The sequence below is a fragment of the Nothobranchius furzeri genome, chromosome 14 (assembly GCF_043380555.1).
Source record: "Nothobranchius furzeri strain GRZ-AD chromosome 14, NfurGRZ-RIMD1, whole genome shotgun sequence".
NCBI lineage: Eukaryota > Metazoa > Chordata > Actinopteri > Cyprinodontiformes > Nothobranchiidae > Nothobranchius > Nothobranchius furzeri.
In genome coordinates this window covers 40,591,853-40,618,684 of record NC_091754.1, presented here as the reverse complement: position 1 = coordinate 40,618,684, position 26,832 = coordinate 40,591,853, and the positions used below count along the sequence as shown (strand labels likewise).

At 45.5% G+C, this 26,832-nt stretch overlaps 1 protein-coding gene across 6 annotated transcripts in view; it reads left to right on the top strand.

Annotated features, from left to right (window-relative positions):
* pot1 (protection of telomeres 1 homolog) overlaps positions 1 to 26,832 on the top strand; it is a 93,847-nt gene that overhangs the window by 27,637 nt on the left and 39,378 nt on the right. For 5 of the 6 annotated variants that reach the window (XM_054746531.2, XM_015965653.3, XM_054746529.2 and 2 more), the window contains 3 exons: positions 3,992 to 4,100; positions 7,006 to 7,136; positions 25,605 to 25,901. In XM_054746531.2, coding sequence (XP_054602506.1) covers positions 3,992 to 4,100; positions 7,006 to 7,136; positions 25,605 to 25,901 — 537 coding nt within the window. Of the gene's footprint in view, positions 1 to 3,991; positions 4,101 to 7,005; positions 7,137 to 10,589; positions 11,166 to 11,429; positions 11,604 to 25,604; positions 25,902 to 26,832 lie in introns of those variants that run through there. The other variant, XM_070544117.1, reaches the window with a different exon arrangement.

The following is a 26,832-nucleotide window of genomic DNA, read 5'->3' as shown; positions in this document are numbered from 1 at the left end:
TCGCACTCAAAATTAAAGTGGAAATTCACACTTCAGGCTGATCCGACTTTGATGTCCCTAAAACAAGTCAAAAGGAGGCCCAGCAGTGTGTGTGGGGGGTTCTACGTACCTGTATGACCTCCCTACAACTCCTGTGTATGCACCTGATGAGCTGGTGGATGGTATGCTGAAGGATCTCCTTCTAGACCTGGACTAAAGCATTTGCCAACTCCTGTATAGTCTGTGGTGCAACGTGGCTGGTGGATGGAGCGAGTGATGAAGTCCTAGATGTGCTCAATTGGATTCAGACCTGGGGAATGGGCCCTTAGCCTCAATTCCTTTGTCTTGCAGTAACTGCTGTCACACTCCAGCCACATGAAGTGTAGCATTGTCTTACATTTGGAGGAACCCAGGGCTGACCACACCAGCTTATGGTCTCATTAGGGTCGGAGGATCTCACCTCAGTACCTAATGGCAGTCAGACTACCTGTGCCGACCACATGGAAGGCTGTGCGTCCCTCTAAAGAAATGCCACCCCACAGCCAAACTGGTCATGCTGGAGGATGTTGCAGACAGCAGAATGTTGTCCATGGTGTCTCCAGACATTGTTACATCTGTCACATGTGCTCAGTGTGAACATAATTTTCATCTGTGAACACCACAGGGTGCCAGTGGTGAATTTACCAATCACTTGTAAGCACAACTCCTATCTGTGGAAGTTGGACCCTCATACCACCCTCACGGAGTCTGTTTCTGACCCTTTTAGCAGACACATACACATTTGTGGCTCGTTAGATATTATTTTGCAGGGCTCTGACAATGTTCCACCTGTTCCCCCTTGCCCAGTGGCATAGGGTAGTGGTCCTGGTGCTGGGTTGTTGCCCTCCTACGGCCTCCTCCACGCCTCCTGGTGTACTGACCTGTTTCCTGGTAACACCATGCTCCGGACACAATGCTGACAGATGCAGCAAAGCTCACATTGGTGTGCCATCCTGGATGAGCTGCACTACTTGAGCGACTTGTGTGGGTTGTAGACTCCGTCTCATGCTACCACTAGAGTGAAAGCACTGCCAGCATTCAAAACAGCCCAAAACATCAGCCAGAGCAGAGGAACTGAGAAGTGGTCACCACCAGCAAAACCACTCATTTATTGGGAATGTCTAGTTAATTGCCTGTAATTTCCACCTATTGTTTGTTCCATTTGCACAGCAGTGGTGGAACTGATAAGTGATGCTTCCTAAGAGGACAGTTTGATTTCACAGAAGTGAGATTGACTTGGAGTTACATTGTGTTGTTTAAGTGGTCCCTTTATTAGAAATAAAGAAAACAATCTTATATAGTGCCTCTCAAGAGAAAAATCACAAGGCGCTTCACAAGAACAAAAAAAAAAAATTAAGTATGAAAAAAGATTTTAAATATTTTGAAATATTTTTACTATGAGAAAAAATGAAAATTGTGATTTAAAAAATTAAGGAAAGGGAGAGAGAAAATGAAAGAGGGAAGACGGTAGATCCTGGGAAAGGCTGCTGGCAGTAGAAAATTTGCTAGCTGGTCTCCCATTAAAAAAAACGTGAACCAACCAGGAGGTGGGGATGCAGAAACTGACAAGTTAAATGCAGCGGTGATCTGAAATATAAATGTCCTTAGGGCAAACACTGTCAGCATTTAGACCCAGGGTAAAAACAAGGTCTAGAGTGTGTCTTCTTGTGTGTGTGGGGCCAGAAACATGCTGGGTAAAGCTGAAGGAGTCCATGAGGTTGGAGAAAGCCATCGCTAAGTAGTCTGAGGGATCATCAATGTGAATTTTCAAATGACCAACAAAGTCTTTAAACTCCTGAAGGAAAGAACTGTTTGGACCAGGTAGACAATAAATAAACCACAGCACAGTAAAGTGGGTCCTTATTTTGAGAATTGTAGATAAAAGAAGCTGGAAAAATAACATAAAACAGCAAAAACAGACTACTGCACTATATCAGTGATCTGTACTGACAATAAAAATCTTATGAAATGAGAAATACTTAATCTAAAGCAGGAGATTGTTCCAAAGCCTGGTGGCCATGACAAAGGTACGGTCAATCCTGGGCTTCCGCTTGAAGTGGGGGACCACTAGCAAGCCTTTCTGAGCTGAGCGAAGGGATTTTTTGGGTCAGCATTGATACTACAGTGAGTAGGGCTGTGCTGTACCAGACAAGGACTAGTATGTAGGCGCAGACTGATCTTTAACGACAACTTTAGTCAGTAATCTTATTCAGACATGTCAAGTTTCCAGGAAAGAAAGAAATGTGTAAAACTGTGATAAAAATAATTATTAATTCAAGTCCAGATCTAAAGCCATGAGTACTTTAAACTTAAACCAATGAGCTCATCATTCTAATCTTTATATAACCTTTTGTTGCTGATGTTTTAACATTCGTAGCTGCTCATAATTGTAATCGTCAGCTGAAATGCACAGGATCTTGTTCATATGGACATGTACATCCATAATAATCTGATTGTGGTACATACCTCTGGTAACTGTTGGCAAATGCAGCCCATTTTCCAATATATGCTTTAAAAGAACTTTAATATTATGAGTGTTGGTATGCAGCACGGCACGCTGGCCTAGACCAACGACATATAACAAGGATTGACATAGCCCGACCATTGCTCTGTGGAGGGCAGATTGGAAGCCAAATGGGAGGTTCACGCCACCACTGACATTTTGGCCGTGTCACACGTCTTGTCATGCCTAGATGATCCAAAAATGGGAAACAGAGGTGGAGCTGAGGGTGGGGCTGTTACAGCTGGAACAAATTAACTAATGTAGCTACTAGCTAAGTTAGCTAACCCAAGAAGCTAAGAAGGGGCTCTGAGGTAGCCCACTCGCATGGCCACCTGGCTTCTGTGCGAGGCTGTAGTCATGCTAGTCGCTTGTGGAGATCTAACATAGACTGGGACTGTAGCCGGCACCCTGGCCTTTTTCATCAGCTCGTGCTCCAAGGTCAGAGATCAGCGGGACATTAGCTACAAGCTAACCCGAAGCCAGCAGCATTTTTTGCAAGAAAAACACAAGCACACATATGTAAAGCTGGAGGTGCCAAAGTGAAGGCACCTCCAGCCTGCTTAGTGACAAAATCATAACTAGGTAAGCTGACCAAGGATAATGGGCTTCGCTGGTCCACCACAGTCAAAGATCCGCGAGTATGGCAGTGTTAACATGGCTCCTGGCTGCATGTCGACACAGCGCTGGTGTACTCACAGATCTTTGACCGAGGTGGAACAGCAAAGCCCAATAGACTCTGCTATCCTCGGTCAGATACGTAGCTCTAGTTTCGTTACCCAGTAGCCCCACCAACACATTTTATTTCAACCCATCTTAGACCAAGCGGTGTTATGGTAAACGCACAGAATTCCCCCCCAAACTATTAGTGAGACAAATGCGGTTGAGCGGCTCAAAAATGAAGCAGCGTGAACTAAAAGAGCTGCAGTGTTTTTGTGGTCTCCCTCAGAGATCCACAAGTGACCAGCATGACTACAACCTCGCATAGGAGCTGGTCCACGCGTCCCGGCTGCTCCGGCAAACGGGAACAGCCAGCCACCTGCTCCAACAACTGTTCCTGAGCAGGAGACAGGAGAAGTGGGCACCCACTCAAGTTTCTGATGCAGCCCCACTAACATGTTTGACCAAGCAGTTAAATGACAAAGCTTTTCCCCCATTCAACCAGTGAAATAAAGTACAGAAATATAGTTTTACTTACTGATAAAAAAGAAGCATAAACTGCTTTGATGATCCATTAGTGCAGTCAGTAACCACAGCTTGCCCTCTGTGTCCAAAATGATTCTGTGATTAACATCCAAACACGAACCCACAGAGAGGACACAACTAAAGTTCAGAGAGTAGAAATGGTCAAACATCTATTAATGTGAGGCCCAGGCTGAGGCCTTTCTCTCGCGTCTTGTTGGCTTCATAAAATTCTAACCAACGTGGCCACTTGGACTGATGCTTTATCACATTTCTTTTGTTTTTCTTAAGCCTCCCAAGCACACATATGTAAAGCTGAGTGATCTGAAGGCAGAGGAACTTGTTAACGTGTACGGCGTGGTGGTGTTCTTTAAACAGCCATTTAAGTCCTATGGCACAGGTGAGTCAAGAACACAGAACACCCAATGATATGCTTCAGTAGACCCTTAATAGACATGCAGCACTACACCACTGACATATATAAGCAGTAGACCCAGATAAGGTACCAGTAAGTGAAAGTGGAAGCAGAACAAACTCTTCCTAGCTGTGCCAGTGTGACTTTGGAGCTTTGCTCCTTTAGTGTAAATAAACAGGACATTAATCTGTTTAAAAAATACAACTCTGATCATTTTTCCATGTGTTGACTCGTGCTGATTCCAATAGTTCTTACTTTACTGCTCTAGTTGGTGCAAATTTTGGGTCTTTGCTAAACACTGATTAAAGAAAACAGCAAATCTTAAAAACAAGCCAGCTTTAAACCTTTTTTCATGCTTCTCAACGACATTCCAACTTAGTATAGCTATAAATATATTGTGGAGATTAAAAATAATGAAAAAACAGGAAGTGGTTCTCTCACATTTGCCAATAACATGGCTTGGTCCAATACCAACAACTGGACCATCCAGTTGTCGGTCTCACCAAGCCACCTCACTCCCACATTTCTGTGGGTCGTCCACTCATCACACACTCACGTATTTAGCACCAGAACACCACTGGTGTGAGAGGTTCTCCGCTCATAATATCAGGCTGACTGCTACTAGGGCTGCAGCTATCGATTATTTTTGTAATCGAGTACTCTATTGAATCTTTTATTGATTAATCGAGTACTCTAATAAATTACCCTTTTGCGTTTGTAAACCATTATATCAAATATCATGTTATAAAATATGAAAGACCTCTTAAAATGAGCCTGCAATTGCCAGTTATTCTTCAAGTTTTATTCAAAATTAATTTTCTTAACTTCAGCACATCAGCTTTACTTCACAGTAAACAAATGCCTGTGCAAAAAATAAGTAAACAACCTGAAACAAGGATTGTGCATGTTTGCCGTGGTTTTGTCAATTATACTGATCACTAAACATTTACTTTCTTTCGTTTTCCTCCGCCACTCTCATAAATACCCGTGTCCTCCTGCAGCAATCCTGAGGGACAACAGACGTCAATAACAACACAATAAAAAGTCTGACGTGTTGTGTAAAAACTGCTATTTTTAGCACATTTTTAGGTCCGACGTGTTGCTACCAGACACACAGTGTGAGCTGAAACTGAGTGCTACAAACGAAAGAGTCGCACAGTGTCCGCAGAATATATAGCAGACCTCCGAGTCCATCTGCAGAAATGACATTTACATGTGGATGTTTCCTGGTCAGGTGCTGCAGCACCTGGACGTGGATGTGGTGTTGTGATAGGTTAATTCCATTTTACAGTATTTACACTGGACTATGTTTTCCGCCTTAAAACGTGAAAAATTGCCCCACACCTTTGACATTTTCTGTCTTTTTCGCACTCCACCGGGGTCCACGTTGTCTGCCATGGCTTAAGAGAAAGTTAAGTTACATTCGCTCCTCGCGTGTGCATTCAGTGCAGTGTGTATGTGCGTCACTTATTTCATTCCGGGTGAAACATGACCCCGGGCGATTGCAAAGCCATGGATTAATTAAACATGAATTAAACGAAGCCTCGAGACAGAGAATTTGACTTGAGGAATTTTTGTACTCAAACTATTCGAGGTACTCAAGGAATCGTTTCAGCCCTAGCTGCTACCACTTCAACTTTAGGACAAACTACCATAGTCCCAAAAATAAAAACACCAGTTGAAGTTGTGGACAACAAGATGTTTGGACCTAGAAAACTGTGACTGGTGTTTAGCGCTATCTAGTTTCCTTTGGTAATGTGCATTCTCACAGGGACATGAGCTAGGGATGACAGCCATTGGGGGCCTGAGAGTTCTGTGTTTGTGATTAAAAGCTAGCTTGTTTAGTTGTAATGGATCCTACGTGTTTATTGAAAACCCTTTACAAAACAATTGCCTCTATTTATACATGTTTTCCCAACAGATTTTGCACACGTATAAAGGTTTGCAACAGACTCTCCAGCCTTTTTTTTTGTTACACCAACTCTGCCGTTCCCCGGATCCACTGATTTCCCTCTTTCCTATTCATTTTCTCTTTCCGTTTCCTTACATTTTTAATCAGTTTCTTCTCATTTTAACCATATTTTATAATCATTAAAAAAATCTTTATGTTTAGAATTTTTTTGTTCTTGTGAAGTACCTCGTGATTTTTATCTTGAGGTGCTATATAAAAGATTTTCTTTCTTTTCTTTTCTGTTGTAGCTTAATTAAGTTGCAGGTTGGTTTGCTGTTGTAATACAAGTGCATAAGTCCCAGATAGCAGTTGGTATTTATTGTGTCTAAGGTCAAATGTTTTTTAACTAAGTACTAACTATTTAAGTGGCAAAATGCAGCGTTTCCCCCAGCGCTCCATAGGCCTGGCGAAATGTAACGCACACCCCTCCTCTGCTGTCATGCTTGACACACGGTAGTGAAATTATCCCTGCCCAGTTTGATGAATGGTTACGATCCAGTCGATAAGAACGCAACGTGCACAATGATTGGATGAAATGTATCCATAATTGTACATTTCAAAGGTCTTGATGAAATAAAAAGACATTAGATCTTTTAGACATTTTTGATGGTGATCCAATTCTAGACCTGCTTGCCAGATGACGATAACCAGTTGAGTTGATAGATTACCAGCTGCTTTAGGAGTTTGAAAAAGGGGCCATTTTTAGTCTGCCCGCAGTAATGAACTAACCATTTCCTGTGACCATTTCCTGACCTGCTTTTGATTTTTTCATTTTCTCCAAATAGAAAAATGATGCCTGATTGGATTCAAACATAAATACAACAGGGCAGCCCATGTGAAGGAAAATAGTGTCTTTACTATTACTTAAATAGTGTCTGTTATAGTTATTTATGTTGATGGCAATCACAAAGATGATTCCAGGAAGTTGTCTTCCCACAGATTACTGCTCCAGCTTGAAGATCACTGATGAATCCAACCAGAAGATTGTCTGCACCATCTTCTGCAGGGAGATGGACGACCACCCTAAAATCTTTCAGAATGGAGACATAATCCGCTTGCACAGAGTCAAGGTTCCACATGAAGCTACTAATTATTTTACTTTTCATTAACTTGTTTCTTTTTCCAATAAATTAGCTGTGCTAAAATGGCCTGTGTTTACCTAGCACCTTCTACAGTAGGGTTAGGTGCAGAAATTCTGTTCCTCTTTAGTACCAACCAAAAATTTTCAATCGGCACTGATACATAAAAGTCAGTATTTTTCATTGCCAAATTTCATTGTGAAGAGAGAGCTAAGCTGGAAGATGGAGCTCTTTATTTATCTGTTGATCTAAGATCCAACCCTCATCTATGGTCATGGGTAGGGATGTCCCGATCCGATCACATGATCGGAAATCAGCCCAATCTCGTGGTTTCAGACTGATCGGGACTCGGGCTTTACTTCCCAATCCAAGCCCCGATCCGGAGTTGGATACTGGGTTCAAATTACAGGAGAACAACTTGGTTCTCCTTAAAGGTTGTCAGGCTCCCCTGATGCCCTTAACCTACACACCCAGAAGGAGCACAAAGAGATCCAGTTTCTACCTATAATACATTATTTACATGGACGCCGCGCAGCAGGGATTCTTTAGAGCAGAGATGCAGAGCGGCAGGCAGACCGCTGATTATTCATGAACTCCAGCTGCGTTCTGCACACGGCCACAGTAACATTTTCTAAGTTTCTAAGTGGCGTCACCAAAAATATATAATTAACACACTGTCGTTCGTGTCCGTTCATTTTCTCTCTGGTAAGTTCTGCCTGTATTTGAGCATGACGTGTGGACGCGCTCGCACGGCAGCGCACACTCCGCATTTTTTGCGGTCAATAGATCGATTTGATCTGCTAGTTAAAAAGTTACTTGTGAGGTGAAAAAGAAGGAAGCAGGCAGGAATTTTTCTGGAGGACTGAGAGATGCAGGAAGATCAGAGACAGACAGGACAGGAAAACAAGAAAATAAAAACCAAGAAAACAAAACAAAGTTCTTAAATAAATAAAATGTAGGTGGATTTATCCCACTACACATTTGTACCTGTATAAAGCAATCATTTATCAGCATGTAGTATTTATATAGTTGATACAATTCAGATAATCTTCAATTCTCCGCCCCATGCCCAGGGACGTATCTAAGCATTTTGGGGGCCGAGGCAAAATAGACCCCTGGCAGGTATTTTAAGCTGAAGTGCTATCTGTTTTTATATTAGACTTTTTATATTTGCAATAAAGTCCAAAAGTGAAGAATTTATGTTGTTTATTGCTTGATTGTTCAAGCTACCTCTGTCATGTGCCGGGGTGAGTACTCCTCTTATTTTCCCATCTTTGAGTTGTGTGTTTCAGGAGAGGGAGGCTCCAGCTGCAGCTGATTTGCAAGCAGCGGGTCTGGCTACAAAAGGAGGATGGAGAACACTCCTCGACGCCGGATGATTACTACAGCTTGGTAGTTTCCTTCCCTCTTGCGACTCGTGGATTTTGTGCTCTAGTGTTTCTAGGATTTTTTGTGAACGCATTCCCCAAACCATGTCAGAATCATCCGGCCAAACCGCTAGCCCCGCAGACACACCTCTCACTGATCTGCTCCACAGATGAACGACATGAACAAGCCCTGCCGCTGCTAATGGAGCAGTTACACGCAGCAAACAACCGATACCAGCAGTTGGAGGTCTTGGTGCGGCAGATACACGACAGGCTGTCCCGACCGCAGACTCAGGCCTCCGCTTCGGAACCTCCGCTGGCCGCCTCTGTTACTCCTGTTGTCCCCGGACTTGAAGCAGCAGTTCCCACAGAAGTCCCCCACTTCCGTCCAGCCGCATAACTGCCATCTCTGACCTTCAGCGGCGAGTTCGAGGACTGTTACAGCTTCCTTTTACAATGTTGACTCGCATTCGAACGATCACCAGGAGCTTTCACCACAGACTCAATTAAGATCGCGTGATGGATTACTTCGCGGAAGAGCCCTGAGATGGGTGGAAGCGAAGAGTCACTGTTCCACGTTCCTATCTGGTCCCTTTGAAGACTTTTTAACTGATTTCAAGCTGACTTTTGGCAGTACTGAGTCCGTTACGGATATCAGAAAACGGCTATGGAATTTATCGCAGGGTCAGAGATCGGTGGCGGATATGTCGGTGGAGTTCCCAAGTTTGGCAGCACGGTCTTCCTGGAATGAGGATGCCCTTCTTGCTGTTTTCACTGAGTCCCTCAACGTCCGAGTCCGGAACCAGCTGGCGTTGTGCCCGGAACCCCGTTCGCTGGAGGAACTCATTCACCTGGCTATTTCCATCGATAAGCGCCATCATGAGCTGCGGCACCAGAGTTCCAGTGTCAGAACCTCCTTCACTCCTGACCGTAATCATGGTTCAGGTCCTTGCTCCTCTGCAGAGCCCAGATGAACCCATGCAGATGGGAAGGACTCACCTCACCCAGGAGGAGAGACAACATGGTGTAAGGTCAGGTCTGTGTTTATATTGTGAGGAGTCTGGACACTTCGCTAGAGCCTGCCCAGTACTGTCAAAAGGCAGAGTCCACCAGCAAAGACGGGACTACTGGTGGGCAATAACTCAGCCTCTGCAAGCTCCCGTTGCATACTCCAGTGTTCTGTGTTTTTAAATTCTGAGCAGTTTACACTCGAGGCACTAGTTGACTCTGGCTGTGAGCAATCTTTGATGGACCCTGACTTGGTGAAGAGATGGAAGATCCGTACCGTTCGGCTACCTACTCCTCTCTCCGTGTCATCTTTGGACGACCGGAACCTATCCACCGTCACTCACCAGACCATCCCTCTGCAGTTACAGGTGTCCGGTAACCACAAGGAGACTTCGGCTTTTTATGTATTTCCCTCTCCTCAGTCTCTGCTGGTCCTGGGTCACTCCTGGCTGTCTCTCTACAACCCCCACGTGAACTGGAAAATGAATCGAGTAGAGGAGAGGAGACCCGAATGTTCACAGACCTGCCTCCGCTCAGCCTCTCCGATCCTCCGTAGTCCCGCTGACCCTCCGGTGGAAAAGATTGATTTATCTGCAGTGCCACCAGTCTACCACGACCACAGTCAAGTTTTCAGTAAGGATCGGGCTTCTTCACTTCCTCCTCACAGACCCTTCGACTGCAGCATAGATCTGCTGCCTGGAGCTCTTCTTCCCTCCAGCCTCCTTTATCACCTCTCGAAGCCTGAGAGAGAGAACATGGAAAGCTACATTCAGGAGTCTCTGGCCGCCGGACTCATCAGACCGTCTTCCTCGCCTCTGGGAGCTGGTTTTTTCTTTGTTCCTAAGAAGGAGGGAATGCTCAGACCTTGCATCGACTACAGGGGTCTTAATAGATAACTGTTAAGAATAAGTACCCTCTGCCATTGTTAACTTCTACCTTTGAGCCCATTCAGGATGCCACTTTCAGTCATTTGGACCTTAGAAATGCTTACCATTTGGTACGGATTTGTCAGGGGGACGAGTGCAAGACTGCATTTAAGACACCCATCGGACATTTCGAATATCTGGTGATGCCTTTTGGTTTGACTAATGCCCCAGCTGTTTTTCAGTCCCTAGTGAAGTCTGTTTTGGGAGACTATTTGAATAAGTTTGTGACTGTCTACTTAGACAATATTTTAATCTTCTCTAGTTCTGAGGAACAACACGTTAAGCATGTTAGGTCTGTGTTACAGTGCCTCCTAGAGAAATGCCTATATGTGAAGGCTGAGAAATGTGTGTTTCATGTCCTTACGGTAACATTTCTAGGGTTCATCATTGAGAGCGGGAGGTTGAAGGCAGACCCCGAGAAGGTCCATGCTATCACTGAATGGCCCACACTGATGTCCCGTAAACAACTGCAGAGGTTCCTGGGATTCACCAGTTTTTATAGGAGGTTTATCAGGAACTACAGTTGGACAGCCGCCCCTCTGACAAACTTGACCTCTATTAATCGGCCGTTTGTTTGGTCCCCAGAAGCCGAGGCTGCTTTCCAGACACTAAAGAGGAGATTTACAAACGCCCCTGTGCTCCACCGACCTGATCCCCAATGCCAGTTTACACTTGAAGTGGATGCCTCAGACACCGGTGTAGCCACAGTTCTTTCTCAGGTATCTCCCTCGGACAATCAACTTCACCCTTGTGCTTTTTTCTCTTGCCGTTTAAACCCCACTGAAAGCAGATACGACATGGCCGACAGAGAGCTTCTGGCTGTGAAGCTCGCAATAGAGGAGTAGAGACACTGGCTAGAGGGAGCTGAGACACCTTTCATCATCTGGACAGATCACAAAAACCTGGTCTACTTAAGAGAGGCAATGAGGCTTAACCCACGGCAGTACGGGTGATCTCTTTTCTTTTCCCGTTTTAATTTCCAGATTTCTTATCGCCCAGGTCCTAAGAATACCAAACCAGACGCCCTCTCTAGACAGTGCGCTCAAGATCAGGAGGTCGAGCCCTCCACAATTCTCCCCCGGCATGTGTGGTGGGTGGAGTCACATGGAAGATCCGGGATCAGGTGTTGGAGGCACTTAAGACTGACCCAGGTTCAGGTAAGGGTCCTCCTGGCCGGCTCTATGTACCACAGGTTATGAGGGGCAAAGTCATCTACTGGGCACACACTGGCAGGTTTTCTCCACACTCAGGAGCGTGATGCACAATTGCCCTTATAAGACAAACTTTCTGGTGGCCGGCAATGTACAAGGATGTAAAGGATGATATCTCAGGTTGCCACATTTGTGCTCAGCAAAAGGGGGACCATCGGTCTCCGGCAGGATTATTAAATCCTCTTCCGATTCCTTCTCGCCCCTGGTCTCACGTAGTTTTGGATTTCGTCTGCGGGCTGCCAGACTCCCATGGTTTCAATACGATACTCACCATTGTGGACCGGGTTTCTAAAGCCTTCCACCTCATACTGTTAAAATCTCCCTTCTTCCATAGTTACAGCAAAACTGCTCATTAAGCATGTGTTCCGGCTGCACGGTATACCTGAGGAGATTCTCTCCAATCGGGAACCCCAGTTCATCTCTAGAGTATGGAAGGAGTATGCCGAGGCTCTGGGAGCCAGAGTTGCCCTCTTGTCCAGTTACCACCCGCAGACTAATGGACAATGTGAGCGCATGAACCAGGAGCTCGGGGCGATGCTGCACTGCATCTGTTCCACTGCGTCTGCTGCGCTCCGTCTGCTCCGCTCACCCATCCTCCTGGAGTTCCCACCTCACCTGGGTCGAATATGCCCATAACTGCCACGTCTCAACTTCAACAGGTCAGTCTCTCTTCGAAGCCTCCTTAAGGTTATCAACCATCCTTGTTTCCCCAGCAGCCCTCTGCTCCCTCCACGGTCCTGTGTTTCCTCCGGGGGGCCAAACGTGCTTGGGCCTCCACCCGGGTGGCTCTGGACAGAACAGCCGATAGGAACAAATGGCTGGCGGATCGCCGGCGGCGCCCTTCTCTGGATTACGCCCCTGGTCAGGAGGTCTGGCTGTCATCCAAGGACATCCCGCTAAAGGCAACCTCCCGTATGCTGTCTCCCAGGTTTAAAGGTCTGTTCAAGATACTGGACGTCCCTACTGCCCCCACGGTTCGGTTGGAGCTCCCACCCTCCCTTAAGGTTCACCCTGTATTCCGCGTGTCCTTAATTAAGCCTGTGGTTTTGAGCCCCCTCTGCCGTACGCCAGCTCCTCTGCCACCTGCGCGGTTCTACAAAGGGGGTTTGGTTTATACAGTTCGCAGGATTCTGGATTCTCGACGCTGTGGCCGGCGTACCCAGTACCTGGTCGACTGGGAGGGGTACGGTCTGGAGGAGCGTTCCTGGGTCCCCCGCTCCTTCATTGAGGATCCGTCCCTGATCCGGGACTACGAGGCCACGTCTGCTAGGATGCCAGGAGGCATCCATTGGGGGTGGGGGGTACTGTCATGTGCCTGTGTGAGTACTCCTCTCATTTTCCCATCTTTGAGTTGTGTGTTTCAGGAGAGGGAGGCTCCAGCTGCAGCTGACTTGCAATCAGCGGGTCTGGCTACAAAAGGAGGATGGAGAACAATCCTTGACGCCGGATGATTACTACAGCTTGGTAGTTTCCTGCCCTCTTGCGACTCTTGGATTTTGTGCTCTAGTGTTTCTAGGATTTTTTGTGAACCTTTGGATATTTTCCCTGTGCGTACACGTTTCCAGGTTTTGGAACTTTTTTGGTTTTCTGCGACTCCTCAGGATTACTCACCTGTGCCCCATAGGATTTGTGGATTCAGCTCCCACCGTTCTCCATTCCTCCTGGCCGGCCCGCTCTCCTGCTCTCCTCTCGCTCCCTCTCCTGGACACCCCACTTGGATTCACCCCAGCACCCAACCTACCCTCCCTCATTCCTACGCCCCCCTACTCCCAGTAAGTCTATTCTCTGCACCCACCAAGTTTAGACTTACCTTCCTGGACTCACCTGTATCTGCTCTCCCCTCCTCAGACGCTGCGCTCCCGTTCTCGATCACCACTGGGCTTTTCCAGTGCACCTTCAGTTCCCGTTTAAACATAAAGATTCTCTTTTACCATAAGAACTGTGAGTGTGTGATTCTGCATGTCTTGGGTTAAATGCATTCCCCAAACCATGTCCACCTCACAGAAGCGATCTGTTGTTAAAAATTGAAATAAAAAGCTAATTAAATAAAAAATAAGGAACATTCTGGAACTGTTTCTTCCTTTTCTTTCTTTCTTTCTTTTTTTTATGTATCAAAAGTATCAGATCGGGACTCGGTATCGGCAGATTTTCAAAATCAAATGACTCGGACTCGAGGGCAATAAAACCTGGTCAGGATATCCCTAGTCACGAGCTTTGGATAATGACCAAAAGAAAGAGGTCATCCAACTGGGAGGAGACCCAAAGGAAGACCCAGGACACGCAGGGGGACTATGTCTCACCTGGCCAGAGAACGCCTTAGGATTCCCCCAGAGGAGCTGGCCCAAGTGGCTGGGGAGAGGAAAGTCTGGGCCTCTTGACTTAGGCTGCTGCCCTCGCAACCTAACATCAGATAAGTGGATGATAATGGATGGATACTAAAGACTAAAATCCCTGTTAATGAACCACACAGCTCTGATCTTCCCTCTGCTGTGCATCATACGACTAGGGTCTCAGTCACATCACTGGGGAACTGGCTGTTCTCTTACTCACATAGTTTATAGTTTTATACTGCACTTCTCCAAGTTCACAGACTAAGAAAATGCTGGAAAAAATCTGGGGTTTGGTTGAATTTTGTGAAGGTAAACCACAAGATTTGTGTTGCAAATTATGGAAATACCTGTGTGGCCTGTGGGACTCCAGAGGCAGCTGACAGGTACCGGCAGTCCAAGCGGAACGCAGCTCAGGTGGTGGCTAAGGCAAAAACCCGGGCATGGGAGGAGTTCGGTGAGACCATGAGCAAGACTTCCGTATGGCTTCGAGGAGATTCTGGTCCACCATCCGGCGCCTCGGGGGAAAGCAGTGCACTACCAAACTATAGTGGGGACGGTGTGCTGCTGACCTCTACTCAGAACATTGTGGATCGGTGGGCAGAATACTTCGAAGACCTCCTCAATCCCACCGACACGTCTTCCAGTGAGGAAGCAGAGTCTGGAGACTTTGGGTTGGCCTCTCAAATCTCTGGTGCTGAGATCACTGAGGTGGTTAAAAAGCTCCTCTGTGGCAAGGGTCCAGGGGTGGATGAGATCCGCCCGGAGTTCCTTAAGGCTCTGGATATTGTGGGGCTGCGTTGGCTGACGCGGCTGTGCAATATCGCGTGGTCATCGGGGGCAGTCCCACTGGACTGGCAGACTGGGGTGGTGGTCCCCCTATTTAAAAAGGGGGACCGCAGGGTGTGTTCCAACTATAGGGGGATCACACTCCTGCGCCTTCCTGGTAAGGTCTATTCAGTGGTTCTGGAGAGGAGGGTCCATCGGATTGTTGAACCTCAGATTCAGGAGGAGCAATGTGGTTTTCGTCCTGGCCGTGGAACACTGGACCAGCTCTATACCCTTAGGGGGATCCTGGAGGGTGCGTGGGAATTTTCCCAACCAGTCTACATGTGTTTTGTGGATTTGGAGAAGGTGTTTGACCGCGTCCCTCGGAGGGCCCTGTGGGGGTTCTCCGGGAGTATGGGGTACCAGGCCCTCTGATACTGGCTGTTAGTTCCCTGTATGATCGGTGTCAGAGCTTGGTCCGCATTGCCGGCAGTAAGTCGGGCTCATTCCCAGTGAGAGTTGGAATCCGCCAAGGCTGCCCTTTGTCACTAATTCTGTTCATAACCTTTATCGACAGGATTTCTAGGTGCAGCCAAGGTGTGGAGGGCATCCGTTTTGGTGGCCTGAGGATCAGGTCTCTGCTTTTTGCAGATGATGTGGTCCTGTTGGCTTCATCAGAACGTGATCTTCAGCTTTCGCTGGAGTGGTTTGCAGCCGAGTGTGAAGCAGCTGGGATGAGAATCAGCTCCTCTGAATCTGAGACCATGGTCTTGATTCGGAAAAGGGTAGAATGCCTTCTCCTGGTCAGGGATGAGGTCCTTCCCCAAGTGGAGGAGTTTAAGTATCTCCGGGTCTTGTTTACGAGTGAGGGAAAACTGGAGCGTGAGATGGATAGGCTGATTGGTGCTGCATCTGCAGTGATGCGGGCGTTGTACCGGCCTGTCGTGATAAAGAGAGAGCTGAGTCAGAAGGTGAAGCTCTCGATTTACCGGTCGATCTACGTTCCTACCCTCACCTATGGTCATGAGCTTTGGGTAATGACCGAAAGAACGAGATCGCGGATACTAGCGGCCGAAATGAGTTTTCTCCGAAGAGCGGCTGGGCTCTCCCTTAGAAATGGGGTGAGAAGCTCGGTCATCCGGGAGGGGCCTTCACATCGAGAGGAGCCAGTTGAGGTGGCTCGGGCATCTGGTCAGGATGCCTCCTGGATATCTCCTAGTCCATTTAGTATTCTTACTATCAACAACTATTGTGTTCCTAGCAGAAATCATAAACTTGCCTTGGGGAGTTGTAAAACTTTAGAGGGTGCTATATAAAAACAGGCCACTTACCATTTGAGATATCCATAACAAATGTGATCAACAAGTGAGATATCTCAAACCTAATTAGACAGGGTATATGCATTCCAGATGTCTATGAATCTGTTGTTCATAGTTATAATTAACACTAAACCCTAGCCTAAAATGTAAATCTCTCTAGTTTAAATGTTCCTCTTCTGAGCTACAGAATGTTAGCTGGTGCGGAGGTACTGAAAACAGCAGGATTGATCATTTTCATTTACTCATTCGCTGCCAGCCGTTTCCTGATCGGTAATGCTGTTCGCTTCCACCGTTTCTCACAGTTTTTACTGTTTTTTTAAGAGTCACAGAACGTTGCGCGCTAGGATGATGTAGACGCCAAAACAACCAAAACAAAGAGGAGGCTTACCTCTTACATCAGGAAGAATCTGCGCGTTTCGAGCATTATCCGTTCTTTCATAATTCGTTGTGAAATTGTGATCGACAGAAGCTTTTCTCAATCAATCAATCAAAGCTTTATTTATAAAGCGCCTTCCACAACCCTATCGGGAAGCCCAAGGCGCTGAACATGGTACAAGAGAAAGTTAAATATGGTGAATAAATCGAAAATAAAAGCTATTCAAATGACAAATTACAAATAAAGGTAAAACATTCTAGTAGAAGACAAATGGGTAAAACAAGGGATAGAGTGAACCAATGAAAACAGGGAAATAAAATCAACATACAAGAGGGCCAAATTCAAACACATTCAGGAAATGCCAAGCGGAGGAGGTGGGTTTGTAGGCGACTCTTAAAGACTGGCAGAGATGGGGACAGCCTAACTGAGGGTGGCAACTGGTTCCAGAGTGACGGTGCTAGGACTGAGAAAGCCCGGTCCCTGCGAGTACGACACCTAGAACGAGGGACAGCGAGCAGGCCTTGGTCAGAGGAGCGCAGAGCGCGTGATGGGGAATGTCTGTTCAGGAGTGTGGCTAGATAGGGGGGACCAACACCCTGGATAAAATTATAAACAAAGACGAGGAGTTTGAAGTGTGAACGATAACAAACCGGAAGCCAGTGCAGGGAGGCAAGAACCGGACTGATGTGGTCCTGTTTCCTGGTCCCAGTCAGGAACCTGGCTGCAATGTTCTGCACAACCTGTAGGCGACACAGTGATGACTGACACAACCCTGCATAGAGAGAGTTGCAGTAATCAAGCCTAGAAATTACAAATGCATGCAGTACCCGTTCCAGGTGGGCTCTTGACAGCATAGGCTTGATTTTTGCAAGGCGTCTCAGGTGAAAGAAACTGGACCAGATCACAGAGTTGATGTGAGCATCAAATTTAAGTCCACTATCAATTTTCACCCCCAAATGGTGACAACTGGTTTCGAGTAGGGAGAAAGAGGGCCAAGATCAACATAACGATCCACAGCCCTGCTGTTCGGGTGAAAAACAATGAGATCTGTCTTTCCCTCATTCAGATGCAGAACGTTGGCCATTAGCCAAGACTTCACCTCGTTAAGACAGGACACAAAGGACTGGATAGAGTGACCTTTCTCCTGACACAATGGAGAGTAAATCTGGCAATCGTCAGCATAGAGATGGAATGATAGGCCATGTTTACGAAAGATTGACCCCAGGGGAAGCAGATTAATGGCAAACAAAAGAGGACCAAGGATCGATCCTTGCGGGACCCCCCAGCGGAGCCCCTCCCAAGAAGGAAAAACATCACCCAGTTTAACACAGAATGTCCTGTTGTGGAGATATGATCTAAACCAATCCAGAGCAGACCCTATGATCCCAACCCATCGTTCCAAGCGATCAGGTAGAATTGCATGGTCAACTGTGTCAAAGGCTGCCGTCAGATCTAACAGAAGCACCACAGATGTGATCTAGTGATAGATATCATTTAAGACTCTCAGTAGAGCTGACTCTGTGCTATGGCCAGACCTGAACCCTGATTGGAAAACCTCAAACAGATCAGAGTCATCTAAATGTGAGACCAGCTGCTGATGAACGACTTTCTCAAGCAGTTTTGATGTAAAAGGCAGGGTAGAGATAGGCCTGTAATTTTCTATCACAGAGACATCAGCACCAGGTTTCTTCAGGGTCGGCCGAACAACTGCTGCTTTCAAAGCAGCTGGGACCACACCTGTGCTAAGGCTCCCATTGATAATCTGACCAAATGAAGGGCCAGCCTTCCAGAGACGAGGCGGCAGAACGTCAAGTGGTGCGACAGATGGCTTCTGCCTTGCAACAAGCTTACTCAGCTCAGAATAAGAAACAATATTGAGGGAGCTCAGGGTGGGTGGTGATGGAGGAACTGAAATAGGGTCAATAGAGTTACCAGAAATAGCTGCTCTAATGCCTGATACTTTATCAGCAAAGAATTTGTGAAAAGCTTCAGAGTTTCTAGCAGCTGTAGGAGACATGAAGCTAGGCTCCTGATACACCAGAACAGTTTAGTGTTTTGTAGATAATCTTGGGATTCTTGGAGTTTGTTTCAATGATGTCTGCAAAATAGGCCGTTCTAGCAGCCCTCACAGCATCCTGATAAGCAACCAGAGATGCTCTGAACAACTCACGCGAGATCTGTTACTATTAATATGGCTCTTTTAAATGTTCGTTTTCTGCTGAACAAAACATTTTTAATAAATGACCTGCTTTTAGATCGTAATCTTCACTGTCTGCTTTTAACAGAAACATGGCTGAGTTCAGATGCACCTGTTGTTCTCACAGAGGCTTCTCCGCCAGATTTCAATTTTAATTTTTCAATGAGGAGTAGCAAAAGGGGAGGCGGTACTGCTTTTATTAGTTCAGCAATACTTTCTGCCAAACCAGTTTTATTTGATAATTTTACCACTTTTGAATATACAGCAGCAGTTTTTAGCTCTTCTCAGATTTTATGTGTCTCAGTTTATCGGCCTCCTAAGCAGAGTGCCATTTTTATTCAAGAATTTTCAGTTTTTATCAATCCTTCACAACTCCTTTGAAAGGATCATTTTAGCCGGTGATTTTAATCTACATATAGATAATCCTTCTGATCCTTTTTCAAAGGAGTTTTTAAATATTCTGAGTTATATGGATTTTAGTCAACATGTCACACAGCCAACTCACAACATAGGACACACCCTGGACTTGGTCATCACGTATGGCCTGTCCACCAGTGTGTCCTCTGTTATTGATTTGGCTGTATCTGATCACTACTGTGTATTTTTTATCATCACCAGTTTTATCCAGCTGGAACCCTCTGTGAGAACTGTAAGGAAGCGTCATCTCACCCCTGAAGTGGCTGCAGGTTTTCTTGAAGTTTTTAGAAAGATCCCTCCCACTTCGGTAACTGCCTCTTGTGATTTTACTGTCAATGATTTTAACAGTAGACTGAAATCCGCTCTCGACCTGCTCGCTTCACTTAAAATAAAAAGTTTTTATTCAAAACGTGCTTCACCGTAGAGAAATGAAAATCTAAAGAAACTAAAGAGAAATTTTAGGGTTGCAGAGCGGAGATGGAGAAAGAACAAAACAACTATAAATCATCAAATATATACAGAGCTACTTAAATCATATAATAACGCAGTGAGAAATTCAAGAAATGCATACCTTTCCAAACTCATTCTAGACAATAAACACAATCCCAGAATACTCTTTTCCACCATAAACAACATTTTAAACCGTACATCCAATTCACTTCAGAAAACACCCTCAAATGCACTCTGTGAGGAGTTTGCAGCCCACTTCAGAGGGAAGGTAGACACCATCAGACAGAATATTTTATCCTCCATAAGTAATAAAGTTTTAGATAAATCTGAATGTGTGTCTATACCAGAGGAAACACTGGACAGCTTTGTCCTGGTAGAAGCTGAGACTCTTAATAAAGTTTTCTCCTCAGTGAGACCCACCACATGTGTTCTGGACCCAATTCCAACTTCGTTCTTTAAACAATTTTATGGATCTTTTAGTGATGAGATTTTAACCATGATGAATTGCTCACTTCAGACAGGGGTCTTTCCTGCTGCCTCTAAAAGGGCGGTGGTGAGGCCCCTGTTGAAGAAGAGCAATTTAGATTTTAACGAATTAAACAATTATCGACGGTATCCAACTTACCATTTTTAAGCAAAATTTTAGAAAAGTTGGTTTTAAATCAACTAAATGATTTTATAAACACTCATAATGTCCTAGAGAAATTTCAGTCTGGTTTTAGGGTGAACCACAGCACCGAGACAGCCCTTCTGAAGATTTTAAATGATTTTAGAGTAAATTATGATAAACAGAAGTTGACAGTGTTGGTTCTACTGGATCTAAGTGCTGCTTTCGATACAGTAGACCACACTATTCTTTTAACTCGTTTACAACAGATCGGCCTCTCTGGTGCTGTACATAGATGGTTCACATCCTACCTCACAGACAGGACTTTCATGGTGAGTTTGGATACCTGTTCCTCTAGGGTCCATGGGATTACATGTAGTGTGCCCCAGGGTTCAATTTTTGGCCCAGTGCTTTTTAATCTTTATATGCTCCCTCTTGGCGGAGTCATCAGGAGACACGGGGTTAACTTTCACAGTTATGCTGATGATACACAGTTGTACATCTCCGTGTCTCCGGATGACTCTCAGTCAATGGATGCACTTTTTAACTGAATTTTAGACATCGAATCCTGGATGGCAGAGAACTTTCTCCAGCTCAACCAGGACAAAACTGAAGTTTTAGTCATTGGTCCTGAGGCCCAGAGAGAGCAGCTTTTACCGAAATTACAATCTCTGTCTTTTAATCCATCTGAACAAGTGAAGAACCTGGGTGTGATTTTTGACTCTGAGCTGACTTTTATCCCACACATTAAAAATATCACAAAAATAGGTTTTTAACATCTAAAGAACATCGCCAGAGTCCGCCCCATTCTCTCTCGGGCCAATACGGAGACGTTGATGCATGCTTTTATCACCAGTAGGATAGATTACTGCAATGCCCTGCTTTCTGGTCTTCCCAAAAAGAGCATCTCAGGCTTACAAATTCTACAAAATTCTGCAGCACGTGTCCTGATGAAGACCAGGAGGCGGGAGCACATGACACCAGTTTTAGAATCATTGCATTGGCTCCCCGTATGTTTCAGGATCAATTTTAAGGTTCTTCTAATGGTTTTTAAGTGTCTTAATGGTCTTGGGCCTTCTTATCTATCAGAACTGCTTTTACAATATGAACCCTCACGGACTCTGCGCTCCTCTGGCAGGCGTCTCCTGGTCATCCCTAAAGTCAGGACACAAGCGAGGCGTCCTTCCAGTGTTATGGCCCTCACCTCTGGAACGAGCTGCCAGAGGACCTCAGGGCCGTAGAGAACGTTCATGTTTTTAAGTCCAGGTTCAAGACCCATCTTTTTAGGTTAGCTTTTATCTAAATATTTACTACAGTTTTATTTCTCGTTTTACATGATTATATTTTATTACTTGCTTTGCATGTTCTATATGATGATATTTTAGCACAGTTTTTTTATTTAAATTATTATTCTACTGTTTATATCATTTTATTTATTACTTATTTTCTAATTTTTGTCATTTATATTAGCTCTTTTATTACATTTTTACTCATTTTAATCCAGTATTTCCTCTATGGGGGCCCTCTGCCCCGGGAGCGGTGGTCGACTGCAGGGGCGGATTTAGGACTGAAGAAGATCCGGGGCTTAACACACACGCGCGCGCACGCGCACACACACGCGCGCGCACGCGCACACACACGCATGCGCGCACACACGTGACACGCACTAGTCAACATCATATATATTTGTCTTGTACCACATAATGTTTAATCTGAAGCTACATATTCAGCATATTCAGGGCAGAGTATTGTTCCTGTTAGTGTTTAGTGTGAGATGATAGTGAATATTCCCTTTCTTTCTCCAACAACTTTACCTGATAGTAAGCTAACTTTAGGCAAACCAGCAGCACAACAAATATTTTCAAATAAGACTCACAAACCTGAGTCAACACCAGTCTCATCAGAGCTGGGGTTCTGTCGTTGTACTTTTGGTCTAAAAAAACGTCCTTATATCCATCTTCACTCATGCGTTTCAGACAGAGACTGCAGAAGCCAGCTGCTGAAGGGCTTCTCTTCAGTCTCAGGTAAACTGTATACTGACTAAGTAGCCTAGTGGTAGAGTGTCTGCCCTGAGATCGGGAGATCAGGGGTTCGACTCCTGGTCGGGTCATACCAAAGATTTTGAGAAAAATGGGACCCAATGCCTCCCTGCTTGACACTCAGCATTGGATTGGGGTTGGATTGGGGGGTTAAACCACCAAATAGTTCCCGAGCGCGGCGTGTCTGCAACTCAGGGGATGGGTCAAAATCGGAGAATAAATTTCACCACACACCTGTGTGTGTGACGACTAAATGGGACTTTACAAACTACTGCCAGCTGCGCCCTCTCTGTGTGACTTTGGTACTGCATGTTACTTCCGCGATTTAGATCCGGGGCTTATCATGAAAGATCCGGGGCTTCAGCCCAAATATCCGGGCCTAACGCCGCCCCTGGTCGACTGTAGCTTCCTGGGCGCTCTATAGATGGGGGTCTATGCCCCCCCCTCCAATGAGCGCCCTGACTTAGTGTGGAAGACCTGATGCTGCCGGGACAGATGGCTCCTCTGATGGTGTTTCCTTGCGTTACCATACTTGGCTCATCTGGACTCAGCCTAATATAATTTTTACTTGTGTGTGTGTGAGTCTGTGTGTGTGTGCGTGTACGTGTGATTGCATGTGTTTGTTAATGTTTTTATCCTGTTATGGGAATCTGGGGTCATTTTGTAAAGCACTTTGAATAACACTTTGTTTGAAAAGCGCTTTAGAAATAAAATTTGATTGATTGATTGATTGATTGTAGGCCATCCTTTTTCCACTTTCTCTGAGGATCTACATGCCCGCCTACAAGCCCGTGTGACATCAGAGAGCCAAGGCTCCCTCCTAGGCCTAGACTTGCAAAGCTTAAGAGGGGCAACCACGTCCAGGACCTGATTACAAAATAAATCAATGTTTTGTGAATAGTGATCAATGTTAGATGGATCTGGGTTAAAGGTCTCTAACCTTACAGACATACAGTCCACAAACTTTGCAACAGTTTCTGCATCCAGGGCTCTGTACCTAGTAGCTGGAGCTTCACACACAGGGACAGGGCATGGCAATGTAACAACGTTACAGAGTATTGAAGAGTGGTCAGAGAACACAGGGGGCAAAGTCACAAGGTTCATGACAGGGAGACCAAAAGAGAGAACCAGGTCCAGGGTGTGACCCCTGGTATGAGTTGGGGACGATACCCATTGAGTTAAATTGAATGAATCTAGCAAATTCAAAAAACCTTTAGAGAGCACATTGTCAGGACAGCAGATATGGATGTTAAAATCACCAAAAAATAGGACATAATCATATTTTAGGATGCAGTCTGCCAGAAGATCACAGAAATCATTAAGGAAGTTAAGAGTCAGTCTTTGGAGGGCGATAAATCAGCACGACGAGCATGCGGGGGGAGATGCACAGTTCAAATAGGCACAGTTCAAAAGAAGAAAATGACATGGTGGGTGTAAGCTGTTTACAAGGAAAGCTGGATTTTAAAACAACAACCAGCCCACCACCTCTGCCCCTTGATCTAGGGATATTAAAACAGGAGCAGCCAGGTGGTACCAGCTCCAGCAGGGCGCTTGAGTCACCAAACGGGATCCAGGACTCACAGATGCAGAGAAAACCCAAGTCTTGTTGAATAAAAAAATCCCGAAGAATAATAGTTTTGTTCAGCATAGACCTGGCTTTGACCAGACCAAACCGGGTCTGCGGCGGGGCTGCAGCACCGGGATCGCGCACGGCCATAGTCTCCTTTAACTCTGAGCCCGTAACCGAGCGTAGATTCTCCCAGCAAACCCCACTCTGGCGAGATCCCTGAGCCGATTGGTCGTGGCGCGGTGCCAGCTCACCCTCAGAGCCGTCAAGTTCACTAGGCAGGGTGCAGAGTAATCCATAAGACATCTCGGAACCACCGGGTCAGAAGCTGGGCCGAATTGGACCAGCCGCTTCTTCAGGGATCCAGGAAGTCCAGCCCGACGTCTCACGCGCCGGCTACCTCTCTTTCCTGGTCTTCTCCGATGCTTCCTTCTCGAGCTGGGGCGGACAGAGGGCCGACACATCACGGCTTGGGGGGAGAGAGCACATGGGCAGTCCAAACAGCAACGCCATCCGTGAGGTTCCCAGCGCGCAGCACCCACTACATTAACCGGAGGACGAAGCCTCAGCAGCGCACCTCGATCATAAGTCATCAGAGAAGCCACACAATTCAACAAAGGCATCAGAGACAACAAAAAGACATAAAAGCCAATAAAACACCAATAGAAGCCAATAAAACGCAAGGTTCCATTGCATAAGGAGGGCGAGCAGCTCTCTGCGTGCACCCACGCGAGCTCTCAACTCCAGTTGAATGCAACTTTCTGGTTCGTGCCTCACTTTTTTTTTTACAGCTGTGGCCCAAAACTATCTTTTACATGGATTTTCTGCTTCCTAATCACGTGACGTGTGACGTTTGCGGATGAAGATCGGCTTTAGAGCTGAGATGTTTTTTTTCTCACGGTGCAGGGGCTCGTCCGACGCCCACACAGTAAAAATGCTAGTGATGACTTTAGTCATCATTGGCAGTGAACGGTTGGATTTCAAATGATGACTTTAGTCGTCAATGGCAGTGAATGAGTTAATGCTATGCACACACCTTGCTTCTGATCGGCTAACAGAACTTGTTCAGCTGTGTTGCAAAGTCAATCTCCGTTCTTGCCCCATGCTGCAAAAAAATGTTAAAACAGCCTTCCTGTGGGCAGGCGTGAACCAAGATGGGCAAGGCCATGAATGCAAATTCACAGTGTGACATAGAAGTGTGGATTTTCTAATCCTAGAATTTCACAGTCTATTTCAGGGGTGTCCAATCCTGGTCCTGGAGGGCCGGTGTCCTGCATGTTTTAGTTTGAAGTCTGTTTCATCACACCTGATTTCAATCAGCAGCTAATTAATAGGCTTCTGTAGAGCCTGATGAGCTGCTGCACAGGTGTTTCAACCACTGAATCAAGTCTGTTGGAGTAGAAAAAACCACAAAACCTGCTGGATACCGGCCCTCCAGGACCAGGATTGGACACCCCTGGTCTATTTTCTATCAGAAGCTAACACAGGAGATAGGTGGAGGTAGGCAGGAGATGTTCAGCCTGCACGAAAAACTCAGAGTGACCCATAATCAGAAATAATCATTAAAAATGTTTTATTCATTCAACCATACCTAAAAGATGGCTTTTAAGACTCCAGTTTCTGCTATCCACAGTGCCCATTAGTTTAATAAACACACAGACACACACACACACACACTCCTAAAATTATACTTCCATCAGACTGCAGTCCAGATGTGATGATGGCTTCTAGTGGAAGAAAATCCAGAATCACATGATTTGTGATTCAATCATAAGTTGATCCCATAAAAGGTGAAGTTATGAAACTGAACGTTTTAGGAAATATTTGGAAAATCTGTATGCTGAAGTGTGATTGAAATCAATCCTAAATGTTTTACACAGGCTAAATGGTTCAACGGCTCCATGACTCTGAGCAGTAACGTTGGCTTCTCTGTTGTGACGTTTGATGGAGCTGTGGGCGGAGCTGTGGAGCCTCGATCATCCAGAAAATTCTTCTCTTTTGATGAACATGACCGCCGAAGAGTGGAGGAACTGCGATCCTGGGCCGTCAGCCAGGATGTCTGCTCTACAGTTTCTGCAGCAGTCCCTCTGTCTGGCGTTCAACCCAAAGTCTACTTCGATCTGACATGCCAGCTTCTGGCCAAAGCCCCCATCGACACTACCTGCATGCTGCTAAGGGTAAGACATGAAGATCGGAATCCATATCGGTGCATTAAAGCAGACATTCTGAGGTTTTGTTATAGAGTTCACCACCTAGAGGTGGAAAACGTTTTCACCTGTAAGCCCCTTTCCCTGCATCCGTGATGTCGCTGTAAGTAACAGCTCTTGTTCGTGAATCCGCACCTCTAGCGGGGCAACAGAGCAAAAACGTATAGTTTCATAATTATTATTCTGACATCATTTTGTTTATAATTCATGTCCATAAGAAAGGTTGTCAACTGTAACGGAATGAAATGAATGTTTTACACCAAAAGTCATTTCCCCCCTCTCCTCTGACACAGAACTAGTCTGCATGAGATATGGCCTCAAGGTCTCATGCATTTGTTATAAACTGCTTTCTTTCCAGCTCAAGAGAAGAATGAAGAATGGACTCCCTCCTTTTAATAAATCAAAGAACTCTATTTTAATAAAGCTAATCAAACAAAGTTTTAGTAAATAAATAAGATGTGACCAATCTGTGAAATGAAAATATTAATTACTTTATTATAATCCTATAGAATATAATAAGTAATATGACTTTAAACGTTTCCACTAGGACTGATCTCACATAGCGTTAAAAGACATGGCACATTGCTTTTACTGATCCAATCAGAATCTTCCAAATCTGACAGAGGCGTGGTTTTTGGTGGTGTTTGGTAAATCTGTCATCTTTTCATTCGACCATAAACCAAAACATCCGAAGTATAAAACTATGCCCACGTCATCTTTAACGCCAGTTCAAAGCGTTCTAGAGAAGTTGTCGGAGAGGCCAATCCGTAACTTTCCTTTTCAGCCAAAAGAACCAACGACAAGCTGGATAAAATCTGTTGCTTTTCCAACTGCTGCAACGGTCTTTTATGTCTTATGGCTCATTAAATAACGTGAATTAACTCATTACACAACCCTGCAT